General features: G+C 37.1%; 1 protein-coding gene across 1 annotated transcript in view; it reads right to left on the bottom strand.

Moving 5' to 3' along the window:
• Positions 1-3,312: 3,312 nt before the first annotated feature.
• Positions 3,313-22,950, bottom strand: part of LOC131569154 (C-type lectin domain family 4 member G-like) — a 44,146-nt gene continuing 24,508 nt past the window's right edge. Inside the window, exons 6-8 of the mRNA XM_058821378.1 lie at positions 18,039-18,208; positions 10,996-11,105; positions 3,313-3,448 (exon numbers count right to left, since the gene is read on the bottom strand). Coding sequence (XP_058677361.1) covers positions 3,313-3,448; positions 10,996-11,105; positions 18,039-18,208 — 416 coding nt within the window. The remainder of the gene's footprint in view (positions 3,449-10,995; positions 11,106-18,038; positions 18,209-22,950) is intronic.

The raw sequence follows: 22,950 nt of genomic DNA, 5'->3' as shown, positions 1-22,950 counted from the left end.
ATTTTTGGTGCAAATCCCTTAAAAAATTGGGACTTTTTTGCACAAATCCATTAAAGAAATGGGGATTTTTTGCTGGATATTTTGCACAAATCCCTTTAAAAAAAATCAGAATTTTGGTGACAAATCTCATTAAAAAAATCACTTTTTTTTCCACAAATCCCCTCTTAAAAAATCGCGATTTTTTGCGCGATTTTCTTCACAGATACCTTAAAAAAATGGGGATTTTTTGTGGGATTTTTGGGGGGATTTTTGGCACCAATCCCTTAGCAAACCTGTGATTTTTGCAGGATTTTTCGCCCCGAACCCCCATAAAAATGGAATTTTAGCAGCGGTTGTGTCTCTGGCAGATCCAGAGCCGCGGTAAAATTGAATTTAAATTGAATTTAAATTGAATTTAACAGCGGTTGTGTCTCTGGCAGATCCAGGCCCGCGGTAAAATGGAATTTAAATTGAATTTCAATGGAATTTAAATTGAATTTAAATTAAATTTAAGTTGAATGTAAATTGAATTTAACAGCGGTTGTGTCTCTGGCAGATCCAGGCCCGCGGTAAAATGGAATTTAAATTGAATTTCAATGGAATTTAAATTGAATTTAAATTAAATTTAAGTTGAATGTAAATTGAATTTAACAGCGGTTGTGCCTCTGGCAGATCCAGGCCCGCGGTAAAATTGAATTTAAATTGAATTTCAGTGGAATTTAAATTTGAATTTCATGGAATTTAACAGCGGTTGTGCCTCTGGCAGATCCACGGCCGCAGTAAAATGGAATTTCAATTGAATTTCAATGGAATTTCAATGGAATCTAAATTGAATTTAACAGCGGTTGTGTCTCTGGCAGATCCAGGCCCGCGGTAAAATGGAATTTCAATGGAATTTAAATTGAATTTAAATTGAATTTCAGTGGAATTCAACAGCGGTTGTGCCTCTGGCAGATCCAGGCCCGCGGTAAAATGGAATTTCAATTGAATTTCAATGGAATTTCAATGGAATTTAAATTGAATTTAAATTGAATTCAACACCGGTTGTGCCTCTGGCAGATCCAGGCCCGCGGTAAAATGGAATTTAAATTGAATTTTAATGGAATCTAAATGGAATTTCAATGGAATTTCAATGGAATGTAAATTGAATTTAACACCGGTTGTGTCTCTGGCAGATCCACGGCCACGGTAAAATGAATTTCAATGGAATTTCAAGGGAATCTAAATTGAATTTAACAGCGGTTGTGCCTCTGGCAGATCCAGGCCCACGGTAAAATGGAATTTAAATTGAATTTAAATTGAATTTCAATGGAATGTAAATTGAATTTAACAGTGGTTGTGCCTCTGGCAGATCCAGGCCTGCAGTAAAATGGAATTTAAATTGAATGTAAATTGAATTTAACAGCGGTTGTGCCTCTGGCAGATCCAGGCCCGCGGTAAAATGGAATTTAAATTGAATTTCAATGGAATTTAAATGTAATTTAACACCAGTTTTGCCGCTGGCAGATCCAGGCCCGCAGTAAAATGGAATTAAACGGAATTAAATGTAATTTAAATTGAATTTAAATTGACTTTAACACCAGTTTTGCCGCTGGCAGATCCAGGCCCGCGGTAAAATGGAATTTCAATTGAATTTCAATGGAATTTAAATTGAATTTCAGTGGAATTTAACAGCGGTTGTGCCTCTGGCAGATCCAGGCCCGCGGTAAAATGGAATTAAATGGAATTTAAATTAAATTTAAATGTAATTTAACACCAGTTTTGCCGCTGGCAGATCCAGGCCCGCGGTAAAATGGAATTTCAATGGAATTTAAATTGAATTTCAATGGAATCTAAATTGAATTTAACACCGGTTTTGCCGCTGGCAGATCCAGGCCCGCGGTAAAATGGAATTAAATGGAATTAAATGTAATTTAAATTGAATTTAAATGTAATTTAACAGCGGTTGTGTCTCTGGCAGATCCAGGCCCGTGGTAAAATGGAATTAAATGGAATTAAATTGAATTTCAATGTAATTTAAATGTAATTTAACACCGGTTTTGCCGCTGGCAGATCCAGGCCCACAGTAAAATGGAATTAAATGGAATTAAATTGAATTTCAATGTAATTTAAATTTAATCTAACACCAGTTTTGCCGCTGGCAGATCCAGGCCCGTGGTAAAATGGAATTAAATGTCATTAAATGTAATTTAAATTAAATTTCAATGTAATTTAACACCAATTTGCCCTCTGGCAGATCCAGCCCCGCGGTAAAATGGAATAAATGGAATTAAATGGAATTAAATGTAATTTAAATTAAATTTAAATTTAATCTAACACCAGTTTGCCCTCTGGCAGATCCAGCCCCACGGTAAAATGGAATTGAAATGGAATTTAATGTAATTTAAATGGAATTTAATTGTAATTAACACCAATTTGCCCTCTGGCAGATCCAGCCCCGCGGTAAAATGGAATAAATGGAATTAAATGGAATTAAATGTAATTTAAATTAAATTTAAATTTAATCTAACACCAGTTTGCCCTCTGGCAGATCCAGCCCCGCGGTAAAATGGAATTGAAATGGAATTTAATGTAATTTAAATGGAATTTAATTGTAATTAACACCAATTTGCCCTCTGGCAGATCCAGCCCCGCGGTAAAATGGAATTTAAATGGAATTTAATGTAATTTAAATGGAATTTAATTGTAATTAACACCAATTTGCCCTCTGGCAGATCCAGCCCCGCGGTAAAATGGAATTGAAATGGAATTTAATGTAATTTAAATGGAATTTAATTGTAATTAACACCAATTTGCCCTCTGGCAGATCCAGCCCCGCGGTAAAATGGAATTGAAATGGAATTTAATGTAATTTAAATGGAATTTAATTGTAATTAACACCAATTTGCCCTCTGGCAGATCCAGCCCCGCGGTAAAATGGAATTGAAATGGAATTTAATGTAATTTAAATGGAATTTAATTGTAATTAACACCAATTTGCCCTCTGGCAGATCCAGCCCCGCGGTAAAATGGAATTGAAATGGAATTTAATGTAATTTAAATGGAATTTAATTGTAATTAACACCAATTTGCCCTCTGGCAGATCCAGCCCCGCGGTAAAATGGAATTGAAATGGAATTTAATGTAATTTAAATGGAATTTAATTGTAATTAACACCAATTTGCCCTCTGGCAGATCCAGCCCCGCGGTAAAATGGAATTGAAATGGAATTTAATGTAATTTAAATGGAATTTAATTGTAATTAACACCAATTTGCCCTCTGGCAGATCCAGCCCCGCGGTAAAATGGAATTGAAATGGAATTTAATGTAATTTAAATGGAATTTAATTGTAATTAACACCAATTTGCCCTCTGGCAGATCCAGCCCCGCGGCTCCGCGCACGCCGCGCTCACCCAGCGCCCCTGAGGGCCCAGAGCGCCGCAGCCGCCGCGGCCCCGCTGCTCCTCCCGCAGCCACGCGTCCCAAAAGCTGCAAAAAAAAAACCCCAAAAAATTCAAATTTCAGCGCCCTCCCGCAGCCACGCGTCCCAAAAGCTGCAAAAAAACCCCAAAAAATTCAAATTTCAGCGCCCTCCCGCAGCCACGCGTCCCAAAAGCTGCAAAAAACCCCAAAAAATTCAAATTTCAGCGCCCTCCCGCAGCCACGCGTCCCAAAAGCTGCAAAAAAAAACCCCAAAAAATTCAAATTTCAGCGCCCTCCCGCAGCCACGCGTCCCAAAAGCTGCAAAAAAACCCAAAAAAATTCAAATTTCAGCGCCCTCCCGCAGCCACGCGTCCCAAAAGCTGCAAAAAAACCCCAAAAAATTCAAATTTCAGCGTCCGAACGGCCCCGAAAGGACAGAAGGAAAAGCAGGGAACGGAAAGAGCCCGGGGGAATCGGCCCAAAGAACAAAACGAGGCAGAAATGGGATCTGTCCAAAGGGAAAATGGAAGGAAAAGCGGATTTGGGGTTTTTCAGGTAAAAATGGGATGGAAATTTTTGGATTTTGGGGTTTTTCAGGTAAAAATGGAATGGAAATTTTGGGTTTTTTCAGGTAAAAATGGAATGGAAATTTTGGGGTTGATCAGGTAAAAATGGAATGGAAATTTTGGGGTTGTTCAGGTAAAAATGGAATGGAAATTTTGGGGTTTTCAGGTGAAAATGGAATGGAAATTTTGGGGTTTTCAGGTGAAAATGGAATGGAAATTTTGGGGTTTTCAGGTAAAAATGGAATGGAAATTTTGGGGTTTTCAGGTAAAAATGGAATGGAAATTTTGGGGTTTTCAGGTAAAAATGGAATGGAAATTTTGGGGTTGTTCAGGTAAAAATGGAATGGAAATTTTGGGGTTTTCAGGTAAAAATGGAATGGAAATTTTGGAGTTTTTTCAGGTAAAAATGGAATGGAAATTTTGGGTTTTTTCAGGTGAAAATGGAATGGAAATTTTGGGGTTTTCAGGTGAAAATGGAATGGAAATTTTGGGGTTGTTCAGGTAAAAATGGAATGGAAATTTTGGGGTTTTCAGGTAAAAATGGAATGGAAATTTTGGGGTTTTTTCAGGTAAAAATGGAATGGAAATTTTGGGGTTTTCAGGTAAAAATGGAATGGAAATTTTGGAGTTTTTTCAGGTAAAAATGGAATGAAAATTTTGGGGTTTTTCAGGTAAAAATGGAATGGAAATTTTGGGGTTTTTCAGGTAAAAATGGAATGGAAATTTTGGGGTTTTCAGGTAAAAATGGAATGGAAATTTTGGGGTTTTCAGGTAAAAATGGAATGGAAATTTTGGGGTTGTTCAGGTAAAAATGGAATGGAAATTTTGGGGTTTTTCAGGTAAAAATGGAATGGAAATTTTGGGTTTTTTTCAGGTAAAAATGCATTGGAAATTTTTGGTTTTTTCAGGTAAAAATGGAATGGAAATTTTGGGGTTTTTACAGGTAAAAATGGAATGGAAATTTTGGGGTTGTTGAGGTAAAAATGGAATGGAAATTTTGGAGTTTTTTCAGGTAAAAATGGAATGGAAATTTTGGGGTTTTTCAGGTAAAAATGGAATGGAAATTTTGGGGTTTTCAGGTAAAAATGGAATGGGAATTTGGAGTTTTTACAGGTAAAAATGGAATGGAAATTTTGGGTTTTTTTCAGGTAAAAATGGAATGGAAATTTTGGGGTTTTCAGGTAAAAATGGAATGGAAATTTTGGGTTTGTTCAGGTAAAAATGGAATGGAAATTTTGGGGTTGTTCAGGTAAAAATGGAATGGGAATTTTGGAGTTTTTTCAGGTAAAAATGGAATGGAAATTTTGGGGTTTTCAGGTGAAAATGGAATGGAAATTTTGGGGTTGTTCAGGTAAAAATGGAATGGAAATTTTTGGTTTTTTCAGGTAAAAATGGAATGGAAATTTTGGGTTTTTTCAGGTGAAAATGGAATGGAAATTTTGGGGTTTTCAGGTAAAAATGGAATGGAAATTTTGGGGTTTTTCAGGTAAAAATGGAATGGAAATTTTGGAGTTTTTCAGGTAAAAATGGAATGGAAATTTTGGGGTTTTCAGGTAAAAATGGAATGGAAATTTTGGGTTTGTTCAGGTAAAAATGGAATGGAAATTTTGGGGTTTTTCAGGTAAAAATGGAATGGAAATTTTGGGGTTGATCAGGTAAAAATGGAATGGAAATTTTGGGGTTTTTTCAGGTAAAAATGGAATGGAAATTTTGGGGTTTTTCAGGTAAAAATGGAATGGAAATTTTGGGGTTTTCAGGTAAAAATGGAATGGAAATTTTGGAGTTTTTTCAGGTAAAAATGGAATGGAAATTTTGGGTTTTTTCAGGTAAAAATGGAATGGGAATTTTGGGGTTGTTCAGGTAAAAATGGAATGGAAATTTTGGGGTTTTTCAGGTAAAAATGGAATGGAAATTTTGGAGTTTTTTCAGGTAAAAATGGAATGGAAATTTTGGAGTTTTTCAGGTAAAAATGGAATGGAAATTTTGGGGTTTTCAGGTAAAAATGGAATGGGAATTTGGAGTTTTTACAGGTAAAAATGGAAAGGAAATTTTGGGTTTTTTTCAGGTAAAAATGGAATGGAAATTTTGGGGTGTTCAGGTAAAAATGGAATGGAAATTTTGGAGTTTTTTCAGGTAAAAATGGAATGGAAATTTTGGAGTTTTTTCAGGTAAAAATGGAATGGAAATTTTGGGGTTTTTTTCAGGTAAAAATGGAATGGGAATTTGGAGTTTTTTCAGGTAAAAATGGAATGGAAATTTTGGGGTTGTTCAGGTAAAAATGGAATGGAAATTTTGGAGTTTTTTCAGGTAAAAATGGAATGGAAATTTTGGGGTTTTCAGGTAAAAATGGAATGGAAATTTTGGGTTTGTTCAGGTAAAAATGGAATGGAAATTTTGGGGTTTTTCAGGTAAAAATGGAATGGAAATTTTGGGGTTTTCAGGTAAAAATGGAATGGAAATTTTGGAGTTTTTTCAGGTAAAAATGGAATGGAAATTTTGGGGTTTTTTCAGGTAAAAATGGAATGGAAATTTGGGTTTTTCAGGTAAAAATGGAATGGAAATTTTGGGGTTTTCAGGTAAAAATGGAATGGAAATTTGGGTTTTTCAGGTGAAAATGGAATGGAAATTTTGGGGTTTTCAGGTAAAAATGGAATGGAAATTTTGGGGTTTTTTCAGGTGAAAATGGAAGGAAAATTGGATTTTGGATTTTTTCCAAGGGGAAAATGGAATGAAAAATGGATTTCGGATTTTTTTTCAGGTAAAAATGGAATGAAAATTTTTGGATTTTGGGGTTTTTTTTTCCAGGTAAAAATGGAATGAAAATTTTTGGATTTTGGATTTTTTCCAAGGGGAAAATGGAAGGAAAATTGGATTTTGTGGTTTTTTTTCAGGTAAAAATGGAATGAAAATTTTTGGATTTTGGGGTTTTTCAGGTAAAAGTGGGATGAAAATTTTTGGATTTGGGTTTTTTTTTTTTCAGATAAAAATGGAATGGAAATTTGTGGATTTTGGGGTTTTTATTCATTGTAATGATTTCTATTGGTTTTAGGAATTTAGTGGGAATGAAAATTGGATTTGGGATTTTTTTCTAGGAAAAATGGAATGAAAATTTTTGGATTTTGGATTTTTTTTTCCAGGTAAAAATGGAATGAAAATTTTTGGATTTTTTCCAAGGGGAAAATGGAATGAAAATTGGATTTTTTCCAGGTAAAAATGGAATGAAAATTTTGGGGTTTTTCAGGTAAAAATGGAATGAAAATTTTTGGATTTTGGATTTTTTTTTTTCCAGGTAAAAATGGAATGAAAATTTTTGGATTTTGGGGTTTTTTCCAAGGGGAAAATGGAATGAAAATTGGATTTTGGATTTTTTTTTCCAGGTAAAAATGGAATGAAAATTGTATTTTTTCTGAGGGGAAAATGGAATGAAAATTGGATTTTGGATTTTTTCCAAGGGGAAAATGGAATGAAAATTTTTGGATTTTGGGGGTTTTCAGGTAAAAATGGAATGAAAATTTTGGGATTTTTTTCCAGGTAAAAATGGAATGAAAATTTTTGGATTTTTTCCAAGGGGAAAATGGAATGAAAATTGGATTTTTTCCAGGTAAAAATGGAATGAAAAGTTTTGGATTTTGGTTTTTTTTCCAGGTAAAAATGGAATGGAAATTTTTGGATTTTGGGTTTTTTTCAGGTAAAAATGGAATGGAAATTTTTGGATTTTGGATTTTTTTCTAGGTAAAAATGGAATGAAAGTTGTAATGATTTTTATTATTTTTAATCATTTAATTGGAATAAAAATTGGATTTATAGGGTTTTTATTAGTTGTAATGATTTTTATTAATTTTAGGAATTTAATTGGAATAAAAATTGGATTGATGGGGTTTTTATTAACTGTAATGGTTTTTATTATTTTTAATCATTTAATTGGAATAAAAATTGGATTGATGGGGTTTTTATTAACTGTAATGATTTTTATTATTTTTGGAATTTAATTGGAATAAAAATTGGATTTTGGATTTTTTCCAGGTAAGAATGGAATAAAAATTGGATTAATGGGGTTTCTATTAATTGTAATGATTTTTATTTTTTTTAATCATTTAATTGGAATAAAAATTGGATTGATGGGGTTTTTATTAACTGTAATGATTTTTATTATTTTTTATCATTTAATTGGAATAAAAATTGGATTGATGGGGTTTTATTAATGGTAATGATTTTTATTATTTTTAATCATTTAATTGGAATAAAAATTGGATTTATAGGGTTTTTATTAGTTGTAATGATTTTTATTAATTTTAGGAATTTAATTGGAATAAAAATTGGATTGATGGGGTTTTTATTAATTGTAATGGTTTTTATTATTTTTAGTCATTTAATTGGAATAAAAATTGGATTGATGAGGTTTCTATTAATTGTAATGATTTTTATTATTTTTGGAATTTAATTGGAATAAAAATTGGATTTATGTGGTTTCTATTCATGGTAATGGTTTTTATTATTTTTAAACATTTAATTGGAATAAAAATTGGATTGATCCATTTCTATTGATTTGAAATTGATTTTTATCAATTTTTTATTAATTTTCAATCCATTTTTATTGATTTTCAATTGATTTTTATTAATATTTTATTAATTTGGATTGATTTCCTTTTGCTTTTTGTAATTTTCAATCCATTTGTGTTGATTTTCAATTGATTTTTATTAATATTTTATTAATTTTGATTGCTTTTCTTTTGGCTTTTCATAATTTTCAATTGATTCTTATTAATTTTTTATTAATTTGGATTGATTTTCTTTTGCCTTTTCATAATTTTCAATCCATTTGTATCGATTTGAAATTGATTTTCATTAATTTTTTATTAATTTTCAAACCATTTGTATTGATTTGAAATTGATTTTTATTAATTTTTTATTAATTTGGATTGATTTCCTTTTGGCTTTTAGTAATTATCATTCGATTTTTATTAATATTTTATTAAATTTGATTGATTTCCTTTTGGCTTTTAGTAATTTTCAATCCATTTGTATTGATTTGAAATTGGTTTTTATTAATTTTTGATTAATTTTCACTCCATTTGTATTGATTTTTAATTGATTTTTATTAATTTTTTATTAAATTTGATTGATTTCCTTTTGGCTTTTGGTAATTTTCAATCCATTTGTATCGATTTGAAATTGATTTTTATTAATTTTTATTAATTTTCAATCCATTTGTATTGATTTGAAATTGATTTTTATTAATTTTTTATTAATTTCCAACCCATTTAATTGATTTTCGATCTCATTTTAATTGATTTTCTTGCTGGATTTCCGTTTATTCCTTCCACTTTGCAATTCCTGCATTTGGGGAATGGAAAAAACCAAAATAAAGAATTAAAATCCCAAAAAAAAAGAACTTTTAGGGGAGGGAAACGGAAGAAAATTTTTTTATTTTTTCCCCCAAAATTGGGATTTTTTTCCCCTAAAAATGCAGAATTTGGACTGGAAATTGGGATTTTTACAAAAAAAAAAATCAGATTTTTTTACTAAAAATTGTGAATTTTTCACCCCAGAAAATCAGATTTTTTCCCCCCAAAATTGGGATTTTTTTCCCCTAAAAATGCAGAATTTGGACTGGAATTTGGACTGGAAATTGGGATTTTTACAAAAAAAAAATCAGGATTTTTTAAATCAAAATCTGATTTTTTTTAAACGAAAATCTGGATCTTTTTTTCCCCCAAAAATCGCAAAAAAATCAGGATTTTTTTTTACTGAAAAAATCGAATTTTTTTGCCCGAAAATCAGATTTTTTCCCCCAAAATTGGGATTTTTTCCCCTAAAAATGCAGAATTTGGACTGGAATTTGGACTGGAAATTGGGATTTTTACAAAAAAAAAAAAATCGGATTTTTTTAGTAAAAATTGTGAATTTTTAGCCCCAGAAAATCTGATTTTTTCCCCCAAAATTGGGAATTTTTTTCCCCCCAAAAATCAGGAATTTTAATCAACTATCAGGATTTTTTTACTCAAAATCTGATTTTTTTTAAGAAAATCTGGATCTTTTTTCCCCCAAAAATCGGAAAAAATCAGGAATTTTTTTACTGAAAAAATCGAAATTTTTTGCCCTAAAATCAGATTTTTTCCCCCAAAATTGGGATTTTTTTCCCCCAAAAACCAGGAATTTCAATCAAATACCTGGATTTTCACTGGAAATCAGGACTTTTTTCTAAAATTTGATTTTTTAAAGAAAATCTGGATTTTTTTCCCCCAAAAATCAGGAAAAATCAGAATTTTTTTGCCGAAAAAATCAAACTTTTTTGCCCAAAAATCTAATTTTTTCCCCCAAAATTGGGATTTTTTTCCTCCAAATATCAGGATTTTTAGTGGAAATCAGGATTTTTTTACTCAAAATCTGATTTTTTTTTTAAGAAAATCAGGATCGTTTTCCCCCCAAAAATCAGGAAAAATCAGAATTTTTTTACTGAAAAAATCAAAATTTTTTTTTGCCCGAAAATCTGATTTTTTTTTCTCCCAAAATTGGGATTTTTTGGCCAAAAATTGGGGGGGTTTTGCCAAATTGTTGGGATTTTTCCCAATAATTGGAATTTTAACCAGAATTGGGATTTTTTTCCCCAAAATTGGGATTTTTTACCCTAAAAATGAGAAATTTTGACTGGAAGTTGGGATTTTTACAAAAAAAAAAATCTGATAATTTTTTTAGTAAAAATTGTGAATTTTTTGCCCCAGAAAATCAGATTTTTCCCTCCCAAAATTGGGATTTTTTCCTAAACTCAGATTTTTTATCAGAAGCCAGGATTTTTTACTCCAAATTTCATTTTTTAAACGAAAATCAGGAATTTTTTTCCCCCCCTAAAAAAAAATCAGGAAAAATCAGGATGTTTTTTCTGAAAAATCAAGATTTTTTTCCTGAAAAATCAGATTTTTTTGCCCAAAATTTGGGTTTTTTGGCCAAAAATGGTGGGGGTTTTTTCCCAAAAATCAGATTTTTCCCCTAAATTCAGATTTTTGAACCAAAATTGGGATTTTTTCCCCCCAAAATTTGGATTTTTACATGAACTTGGGCTCCTCGCCGGTGACCCAGCGCCAGTTCCCCGTCTGCTCGGTGTCCGTCAGCCCCAGCCAGTAGGAGCTGCTGCGGTTGCTGTGCTCCAGCAGGAAAAGCTGCAAAAGTGACCAAAAATTCAAGAAAATCCACCAGAAAATCCCCCCAAAATTCAAGAAAATACCCCCAAAAAATCCCCCAAAAAACCCCAAAAAATTCCCAAAAAATCACCAAAATAATCACCCAAAATCCCCCAAAAAATCAAAGAAAATCTCCCAAAACTCCTCCCCGAAAATCCCCAAAATTGAAAGAAAATCCCCCAAAATCCCGTGAAAAAAATCCCCAAAAATTTAAAGAAAATGCCTCCAAAAAATCCCCAGAAATTGAAAGAGAATTCCCCCCAAAAATCCCAAAAATGTAAAGAGAAAACCCATTTAAAAAGCCACAGAAATTGAAAGAAAAGCCCTCCAAAAATCCCCAAAATTTAAAGAAAATCCCCCAAAAATTCTCCAATTTTAAAGAAAATCCCCAAAAATTTAAAGAAAACACCGCCAAAATCCGCAAATTTTAAAGAAAATGCCCCCCAAAAAATCCACAAAATTTAATTAAAATTCCCAGATTTTAAAGAAAATACCTGAAAAAAATTCTGAAAACTTAAAGAAAACCCCTCAGAAAATCCCCCCAAAATTAAAGATATTCCCCCAAAGATCCCCCCAAAAATCCCCAAAAAATCCCCAAAAAATCAAAGAGAATCTCCCAAAACTCCTCCCCGAAAATCCCCCAAATTTAAAGAAAATCCCCCAAAAATCCCTGGGAAAAAAAATCCCCAAATTTTAAAGAAAATCCCTTCAAAAAATCCCCCCAAAATTTAAAGAAAATCCCCCCAAAATCCCCAAAAAATTAAAGAAAATCTCCCAAAAATCCTCCCCGAAAATCCCCAAAATTTAAAGAAAATCCCCCAAAAAACCCGTGAAAAAAATCCCCAGAAATTTAAAGAAAACCCCTCCAAACAATCCCACAAAATTTCAAGAAAATCCCTCCCCAAAGCCCAAAAAAATTAAAGAAAAACCCCCAAAAATTCCCCAAAAGCTAAAGAAAATTGCTCCAAAAATCCCCCAAAATCAAAGAAAATCTCCCAAAAATCCTCCCCGAAAATCCCCCAAAATTTAAAGAAAATCCCCCAAAAATCCCGTGAAAAAAAATCCCCCAAAATTTAAGGAAAATGCCTCCAAAAAATCCCCAGAAATTGAAAGAAAATCCCCAAAATAACTCCCCAGAAAATCCCCCAAATTTAAAGAAAACCCCTCCAAAAAATCCCCCCAAAATTTAAAGAAAATCCCCCAAAATCCCCAAAAAATCAAAGAAAATCTCCCAAAAATCCTCCCCAAAAATCCCATGAAAAAAATCCCCAAATTTTAAAGAAAATCCCTCAAAAAATCCCCAGAAATTGAAAGAAAATCCCCAAAATAACTCCCCAAAAATCCCCAGAAATTTAAAGAAAAACCCTCTAAAATATCCCCCCAAATTTAAAGAAAATCCCCCCCAAAATTAAAGAAAATCCCCCCAAAATTCCCCAAAAGATAAAGAAAATTGCTCCAAAAATCCTCCCCGAAAATCCCCCAAATTTAAAGAAAATCCCCCCAAAATCCCATGAAAAAAATCCCCCAAAATTTAAAGAAAACCCCTCCAAAAAATCCCCCCAAAATTTAAAGAAAATCCCCCCAAAATCCCCAAAAATTAAAGAAAAATCCCCAAAAATTCCCCAAAAGCTAAAGAAAATTTAAAGAAAATCCCCCAAAAATTAAAGAAAATCTCCCAAAAATCCTCCCCGAAAATCCCCCAAAATTTAAAGAAAATCCCCCAAAAATCCCGTGAAAAAAATCCCCCAAAATTTAAAGAAAACCCCTCCAAAAAATCCCCAGAAATTGAAAGAAAATCCCCCCAAAATCCCCCAAATTTAAAGAAAATCCCCCCAAAATCCCCCAAAATTTAAAGAAAATCCCCACAAAAAATCCCCCAAAAATTAAAGAAAATCTCCCAAAAATCCTCCCCGAAAATCCCCCAAAATTGAAAGAAAATCCCCCAAAAATCCCGTGAAAAAAATCCCCCAAAATTTAAAGAAAACCCCTCCAAAAAATCCCCCCAAAATTTAAAGAAAATCCCCCCAAAATCCCCCAAAAGTTAAAGAAAATTGCCCAAAAATCCCCCAAAATCCAAGAAAATTCTCCCAAAAATCCTCCCAAAAATCCCCCAAAATTTAAAGAAAATCCCCCCAAAATCCCCCAAATTTAAAGAAAATCCCCCCAAAATCCCCCAAAAGATAAAGAAAATCCCCACAAAAGTCCCCAAAAAAATTAAGAAAATCTGCCCAAAAATCCTCCCCGAAAATCCCCCAAATTTAAAGAAAATCCCCCAAAAATCCCATGAAAAAAATCCCCCAAAATTTAAAGAAAACCCCTCCAAAAAATCCCCCCAAAATTTCAAGAAAATCCCCCCAAAATCCCCAAAAATTAAAGAAAAACCCCCCAAAATTCCCCAAAAGCTAAAGAAAATTGCTCCAAAAATTCCCCAAAAATTAAAGAAAATCTCCCAAAACTCCTCCCCGAAAATCCCCCAAAATTTAAAGAAAATCCCCCAAAAATCCCCAATTTGGGATCGGGGATTTGGGATTTGGGATTGGGGATTTGGGATTTGGGATTTGGGATGGATTTGGGATTTGGGATGGATTTGGGATTGGGATGGATTTGGGATTTGGGATTTGGGATCGGGGATTTGGGATTTGGGATTTGGGATGGATTTGGGATTGGGATGGATTTGGGATTTGGGATTTGGGATCGGGGATTTGGGATTTGGGATCGGGGATTGGGATGGATTTGGGATTTGGGATTTGGGATTGATTTCTGATTTGGGATCGGGGATTGGGATTGATTTGGGATTTGGGATCGGGGATTGGATGGATTTGGGATTTGGGATGGAGTTGGGATTTGGGATTTGGGATTTGGGATCGGGGATGGATTTGGGATTTGGGATTTGGGATTTGGGATTGGGATGGATTTGGGATTTGGGATGGAGTTGGGATTTGGGATTTGGGATTTGGGATTTGGGATTGGGATGGATTTGGGATTTGGGATTTGGGATTGGGGATGGATTTGGGATTTGGGAGGGAGTTGGGATTTGGGATTTGGGATTTGGGATTGGGGATGGATTTGGGATTTGGGAGGGAGTTGGGATTTGGGATTTGGGATTGGGGATGGATTTGGGAGTTGGGATTTGGGATTTGGGATTTGGGATTGGGATGGATTTGGGATTTGGGATCGGGGATTGGGGATTGGGGATTTGGGATTGATTTGGGTTTGGGATCGGGGATTGGGGATTGGGGATTGATTTGGGATTTGGCAGTTGGGATCTGGGATTTAGGATTTGGGATTGGGGATGGATTTGGGATTTGGGATTCGGGATTGGGGATGGATCTGGGATTTGGGATTGGGATGGATTTGGGATCAGGGATTGGGATTGATTTGGGATTTGGGATCGGGGATTGGATGGATTTGGGATTTGGGATCGGGGATGGAGTTGGGATTGGGGATGGAGTTGGGATTTGGGATTTGGGATTTGGGATTGGGGATGGATTGGGGATTTGAGATCGGGGATGGATTTGGGATTGGGGATTGGGGATTGATTTGGGATTTGGCAGTTGGGATTTGGGATTTGGGATTGGGGATTTGGGATGGAGTTGGGATCTGGGATTTAGGATTTGGGATTGGGGATGGATTTGGGATTTGGGATTGATTTGGGATTTGGGATCGGGGATTGGGATTGATTTGGGATTTGGGATCGGGGAGTGGATGGATTTGGGATTTGGGATCGGGGATGGATTTGGGATTTGGGATGGAGTTGGGATTTGGGATTTGGGATCGGGGATTCTTTTGAGATTGAGAATTGGGATTCAGGATTTGGAATCAATTTGGGATTGGGGATGGATTTGGGATTTGGGATTTGGGATCAGTTTGGGATTTGGGATTGATTTGAGATTCAGGATTTGGGACAAATTTGGAATTTGAGATTTGGGATTGGGGATGGATTTGGGATCTGGGATTTGGAATTTGGGATTAGGGATTGATTTGGGGTTCAGGATTCAGGATTTGGGATTGGGGAATAACTGGAGATGGATTTGGGACGGATTTGGGATTCAGGATCGATTTGGGATTTGGAATTGATTTGGGATTGGGGATCAATTTGGGATTGGGGATCAGGGATTTGGGATCGGGGATGGATTTGGGATTTGGGATCAATTTGGGACTTGGGGTTGATTTGAGATTCAGGATTGGGGATTGGGGATTGATTTGGGATTTGGGGTCAGTTTGGGATTAGGGATTGATTTGGGATCAGGGATTTGGGATTGGAGATTGGGGATCTGGGATTCAGGATTTGGGATTTGGGACTGAGAAATGGGATTCAGGATTTGGGATTTGGGATTGAGAAATGGGATTCAGGATTTGGGATTTGGGATTGAGAAATGGGATTCAGGATTTGGGATTTGGGATTGGGGATGGATGCGTGATTCAGGGTTTGGGATAAATTTGTGATTCGGGATCAGGGATTTGGGATTGGGGATGGATTTGGGATTCAGGATTTGGGATCAGGGATCTGGGATTGGGGATGGATTTGGGATTGGGGATGGATGTGTGATTCAGGGTTTGGGATAAATTTGTGATTTGGGCTCAGGGATCTGGGATTGGGGATTGATTTGGGATGTGGGTTTTGGGATCAGGGATCTGGGATTGGGGATGGATTTGGGATTGGGAATGGATTTGGGATTTGGGATGGAGTTGGGATCTGGGATTCAGGATTTGGGATTGGGGATTTGGGATTTGAGATTGGGGATTTGGGATTCATTTGGGATTTGTGACTTGGGATCAGTTTGGGATTGCGGATTTGCGATCGAGGGTTGATTTGGCAGCTGGGATTTGGGATCAGTTTGGAATTGGGGATTGATTTGAGATTTGGGATTGGGGATTTGGGATTGATTTGGGGTTCAGGATTTGGGATTGGGGAACAACTGGAGATGGATTTGGGATTTGGGATTTGGCATTGATTTGGGGTTCAGGATTTGGCATCAGGAATTTGGGATTGGGGATCGATTTGGGATTTGGGATCCAGGATTGATTTGGGAGTCAGGATTTGGGATAAATTTGGGATTGGGGATCTGGGATTTGGGATCAGGAATTTGGGATTGGGGATCAGGAATTTGGGATTGGGGATGGGTTTGTGGTTTGAGATCAATTTGGGATTTGGGGTTGATTTGGGATTCAGGGTTTGGGATTGGGGATCAGCTGGAGATGGATTGTGGAATGGATTTGGGATTCAGGATCGATTTGGGATCAGGGATTTGGGATTGGGGATTTGGGATTGGGGATTTGGGATTGGGGATTTGGGATTGGGGACTGGGCATTGATTTGGGATCAGGGATTTGGGATTCAGGATTTGGGATCAGGGATTGGGGATGGATTTGGGATTCAGGAATTTGGGATGGATTTGGGATTCAGGATTTGGGATAAATTTGTGATTTGGGACTGGGGATCTGGGATAGATTTGGGATTCAGGATTTGGGATCCGAGATTTTGGCATGGGGGATCAGGGATTTGGGATTCCGGATGGATTTGGGATCGGGGATTTGTGATTTGGGCTCAGGGATATGGGATTGGGGATCGATTTGGGATTTGGGATTGATTTGTGATTTGGGATCAGGGATTTGGATCCAGGGTTGATTTGGGATCAGGGATTTGGGATTCAGGATCGATTTGGGATCAGGGATTTGGGATTGGGGATTTGGGATTGGGGACTGGGTATTGATTTGGGATCAGGGATTTGGGATCCAGGGTTGATTTGGGATTTGGGATCAGGGATCTGGGATTTGTGATTTGGGATTGATTTGAGATTCAGGATTTGTGATTGGGGTTTTGGGATTTGGGATTGGGGGAGGATTTGTGATTTGGGATCAGGGGTTTGGGATTGGGGATTGATTTGAGATTCAGGATTTGGGATCAATTGAGGATTTGTGATTTCAGATCTGGGATTTGGGATTGATGTGGGATTTGGGGATGGATTTGTGATTTCAGATCTGGGATTTGGGATTGGGGATTGATTTGGATTTTGGGATTTGCGATTAATTTGGGATTCAGGGTTTGGGATTGGGGATTGCTTTGGGATTGGGGATCAGGGATCTGGGACTGGGGATCAGTTTGGGATCGGGGCTTTGGGATTGGGGATCGGGGATTTGGGATTGGGGATCAGTTTGGGGTCAGGGGTTTGGGATTGGGGATCAGGGATTGGGGATTGGGGATTGCTTTGGGATTGGGGATCGGGGATCTGGGATTGGGGATCAGGGATTGGGAATTGGGGATTGGATTGGGGATCAGGGCTTTGGGATTGGGGATTGATTTGGGATTGGGGATCAGTTTGGGATTGGGGATCAGGGATCTGGGACTGGGGATCAGTTTGGGATCAGGGCTTTGGGATTGGGGATTGATTTGGGATTGGGGATCAGGGATTTGGGATCTGTGATTTCTGATCAGGGATTTGGGACTGGGGATTGATTTGCCATTTGGGATTCTTTTGGGATTGGGGACCTGGGATTTGGGATTGGGGATCAATTTGAGATTCAGGATTTGGGATTGGGGATCAGGGATTTGGGATTGGTGATTGATTCGGGATTTGGAATTTGGGATCGGAGATTTGGGGTCGGGGATTGATTTGGGGTTTGGGATCAGGGATTCGGGATTCGGGGTTTGGGATCCAGGATCGATTTGGGAATTGGGGATCAATTTGAGATTCAGGATTTGGGATTGGGGATCAGGGATTTGGGATTGGTGATTGATTCGGGATTTGGAATTTGGGATCGGAGATTTGGGGTCGGGGATTGATTTGGGGTTTGGGATCAGGGATTCGGGATCCAGGATCGATTTGGGAATTGGGATCGGGCATCTGGGATTCGGGATTTGGGATCTATTTGGGAGCAGGATCTGCGACGTGGGACCCCCGTCCCCCCAGACCTGCTCGTCCTCGTCGCTGACCACGGCCAGGTGCGCGCCCAGGTCGGCGCAGGCGTTGTGGGCACGGCCCCAGCTCAGAGCGTCCCGCGAGAAGGAGAAACAGCGGGAACGGTGCGGGAGCCAGCCCGGGCTGCAGGGCCGCGAGCTGCCCAGGGCCCGGCACAGCTGGGCTGGGGAAAAAATACCCAAAAAGGGAAATTATCCATGGAAATATGGGAATTTATACAGGAAATTATCCTGGAAATTATCCAGGGAACAGCGGGAGCGGTGCAGAGCCAGCCCGGGCTGCAGGGCCGGGAGTGCCCAGGGCCCGGCACAGCTGGGCTGGGGAAAAAATACCCCAAAATGGGAAATTATCCATGGAAATATGGGAATTTATACAGGAAATTATCCAGGAAATTATCCAGGGAACAGCGGGAGCGGTGCAGAGCCAGCCCGGGCTGCAGGGCCGCGAGCTGCCCAGGGCCCGGCACAGCTGGGCTGGGGAAAAAATACCCCAAAATGGGAAATTATCCATGGAAATATGGGAATTTATACAGGAAATTATCCAGGAAATTATCCAGGGAACAGCGGGAGCGGTGCAGAGCCAGCCCGGGCTGCAGGGCCGGGAGTGCCCAGGGCCCAGCACAGCTGGGCTGGGGAAAAAATACACAAAAATGGGGAATTACCCATGGAAATATGCTAAAATATCCGGGAATTTATACAGGGATTTATACAGGGATTTATGCAGGGATTTATCCAGGGAAGAGCAGGAGCGGTGCAGAGCCAGCCCGGGCTGCAGGGCCAGGAGTGCCCAGGGCCCGGCACAGCTGGGCTGGGGAAAAAATACCCAAAAATGGGAAATTATCCATGGAAATATGCTAAAATATCCGGGAAATCTGGGAATTTATACAGGGATTAATACAGGGATTTATACAGGGATTAATACAGGGATTTATACAGGGATTAATACAGGGATTGATACAGGGATTTATACAGGGATTTACACAGGAATTAATACAGGGATTTATACAGGAATTTATACAGGGATTTATCCAGGGAAATCTGGGAATTTATACAGGGATTTATACAGGGATTTATCCAGGAATTTATACAGGGATTAATACAGGGATTGATACAGGAATTTATGCAGGAATTTATACAGGGATTTATACAGGCAAGTCTGGGAATTTATACAGGGATTTATACAGGAATTTATACAGGGATTTATACAGGGATTTATACATCGATTTATACAGGGATTTATACAGGGATTTATACATCGATTTATACAGGGATTTATACAGGGATTTATCCAGGGAAATCTGGGAATTTATACAGGGATTTATACAGGGATTTATACAGGAATTTATCCAGGGATTTATCCAGGGATTTATACAGGAATTTATACAGGGAAATCTGGGAATTTATACAGGGATTTATACAGGAATTTATCCAGGGATTTATACAGGGATTTATACAGGGATTTATCCAGGGATTTATACAGGGATTTATAAAGGGATTTATCCAGGAATTTATACAGGGATTTATACAGGGATTTATCCAGGGATTTATACAGGGATTTATACAGGGATTTAAACAGGGATTTATTCAGGAATTTATACAGGGATTTATACAGGAATTTATACAGGGATTTATACAGGGATTTATTCAGGGATTTATGCAGGGATTTATCCAGGGAAGAGCAGGAGCGGTGCAGAGCCAGCCCGGGCTGCAGGGCCAGGAGTGCCCAGGGCCCGGCACAGCTGGGCTGGGGAAAAAATACACAAAAATGGGAAATTATCCATGGAAATATGCTAAAATATCCGGGAAATCTGGGAATTTATACAGGGATTTATACAAGGATTTATACAGGGATTAATACAGGGATTTATACAGGGATTAATACAGGGATTGATACAGGGATTTATACAGGAATTAATACAGGGATTGATACAGGGATTTATACAGGGATTTATACAGGCAAGTCTGGGAATTTATACAGGGATTTATCCAGGGATTTATACAGGAATTTATCCAGGGATTTATACAGGGATTGATACAGGGATTTATACAGGGACTTATACAGGAATTTATACAGGGACTTATACAGGAATTTATACAGGGATTTATACAGGAATTTATACAGGGATTTATACAGGAATTAATACAGGGATTTATACAGGGATTGATACAGGGATTTATACAGGCATTTATCCAGGGAAATCTGGGAATTTATACAGGGATTTATACAGGGATTTATACAGGGATTTATACAGGCAAATCTGGGAATTTATACAGGAATTTATACAGGAATTTATACAGGAATTTATACAGGGATTTATACAGGGATTTATACAGGGATTTATACAGGGATTTATACAGGAATTAATACAGGGATTTATACAGGGATTGATACAGGGATTTATACAGGGATTTATACAGGCAAATCTGGGAATTTATACAGGGATTTATCCAGGGATTTATACAGGGATTGATACAGGGATTTATCCAGGGATTTATCCAGGGACTTATACAGGAATTTATACAGGAATTTATCCAGGGGTTTATACAGGAATTTATACAGGGATTTATACAGGAATTTATACAGGGATTTATACAGGGATTAATACAGGGATTTATACAGGAATTTATACAGGGATTAATACAGGGATTGATACAGGGATTTATACAGGCAAATCTGGGAATTTATACAGGAATTTATACAGGAATTTATACAGGGATTTACACAGGAATTAATACAGGGATTTATACAGGAATTTATACAGGGATTTATCCAGGGAAATCTGGGAATTTATACAGGGATTTATACAGGGATTTATACAGGGATTTATACAGGAATTTATACAGGGATTAATACAGGGATTGATACAGGAATTTATGCAGGGATTTATACAGGGATTTATACAGGGATTTATACAGGAATTTATACAGGGATTGATACAGGAATTTATCCAGGAATTTATAACCCCCAACAATGCCATGAGCTGCCCAGGGCAGGGCACAGCAACTCTGGGGGAAAAACAGCCAAAAATGGGAAATTATCCAGGAAAATATCCTGGAAAATATCCAGAAAAACATCAGGAAATTCTCCAGGAAAATACCCAGAAAAACATCAGGAAATTATCCAGGAAATTCTCCAGGAAATGGGAAACCTGTGGGGAGCTGCCCAGGGCAGGGCACAGGAATTCTGGGGGAAAAACAGCCAAAAATGGGAAATTTATTGTGGGAAATATCCGGGAATATCCGGAAAATTCTCCAGGAAATTCTCCAGGAAAAATCAGGGAAATGATCCCAGGAAATCCAGGGAAATTACACAGCAATTCTGGGGGAAAGCAGCCAAAAATGGGAAATTTATTATGGGAAATATGGAAAATTGTACAGGAAATTATCCAGAAAAACGTCAGGAAATTCTCCAGGAAAAATCAGGGAAATTATCCCAGAGAATTCCGGGAAATTACACAGCAATTCTGGGGGAAATTTATTGTGGGAAATATCTGGGAATATCTGGGAAATTCTCCAGGAAATTCTCCAGGAAAAATCAGGGAAATGATCCCAGAAAATCCAGGGAAATTACACAGCAATTCTGGGGGAAAAAGAGCCAAAAATGGGAAATTTATTGTGGGAAATATCCTGGAATATCTGGGAAATTATCCAGGAAATTCTCCAGGAAATTCTCCAGGAAAAATCAGGGAAATGATCCCAGGAAATTCCGGGAAATTACACAGCAATTCTGGGGGAAAGCAGCCAAAAATGGGAAATTTATTATGGGAAATATGGAAAATTGTACAGGAAATTATCCAGAAAAACGTCAGGAAATTCTCCAGGAAAAATCAGGGAAATGATCCCAGAAAATTCCGGGAAATTACACAGCAATTCTGGGGGAAAACAGCTAAAAATGGGAATTTTCTTGTGGGAAATGATCCCAGAAATCACCAGGAAATGGGAAAACCCCAAGGAAAAATCCTGGGGAATTTTTTAGAATTTTTGGGGGATTTTTAAAATTTATTTTTGGGAGATTTTTGGGGATTTTTAGATTATTTTTGTGCGATTTTTAAATTTTTTTTTGTTATTTTGGGCAATCTGTTGTTGTTGTTATTGGGTATTTTTGGGATTTTAAAATTATTTTGGGGGGTTAAAAATTTTTTTTTATTATTTTGGGTGATTTTTGAATTGGGGATTTTTTGGGATGTCTTTTTGTGAATTTTTCGAATTTTTCTGGGAATTTTTTGAGGGAATTTTTTTTCCCCTTTTTTGGGCTTTTCAAATTTTAGGGGGGATTGTTGGGAAATTTTGGGGAACTTTTGGAATTTTGGGGGGGAATTTTTGAGGGCAAATTATGGGGCAAATTTTGAGCATTTTTTTTTAATTTGGGGGGAATTTTTTGGGAATTTTGGCGGGGATTTTGGGGAATTTTTGGTGGGAGATTTTGGGGAATTTTGGGGGAATTTTATGGGGGGAATTTCGGGGGAAATTTTGGGGAATTTTTGGGAATTTCTGGTGGGAGATTTTGGGAATTTAGGGGGAATTTTTGGGAATTTTTGGGGGATTTTGGAGATTTTTTTGGGATTTTTTGGGAATTTTGGGAGAATTTTTTGGGAATTTTTGAGGAATTTTGGGGGAAATTTTTGGGGGGATTTTAGGGGGAATTTTTGGGGGCAAATTATCGGGAAATTTTTGAGCATTTTTTTTTTTATTTGGGGGGAATTTTTTGGGAATTTTGGGGGGGATTTGGGGGAATTTTTGAGGGGGATTTTGGGGAATTTTTGGGAATTTTTGGTGGGAGATTTTGGGAATTTTGGGGGAATTTTATGGGGGGAATTTCGGGGGGAAATTTTGGGGAATTTTTGGTGGGAGATTTTGGGAATTTAGGGGGAATTTTTTGGGAATTTTTGGGGGGATTTTGGAGATT

The sequence above is a fragment of the Ammospiza caudacuta genome, chromosome 29 (genome assembly GCF_027887145.1).
Source record: "Ammospiza caudacuta isolate bAmmCau1 chromosome 29, bAmmCau1.pri, whole genome shotgun sequence".
NCBI classification, from domain to species: Eukaryota; Metazoa; Chordata; class Aves; order Passeriformes; family Passerellidae; genus Ammospiza; species Ammospiza caudacuta.
Note: the sequence above shows the minus strand (reverse complement) of the source record. Positions and strands in the feature narration are given on the sequence as shown.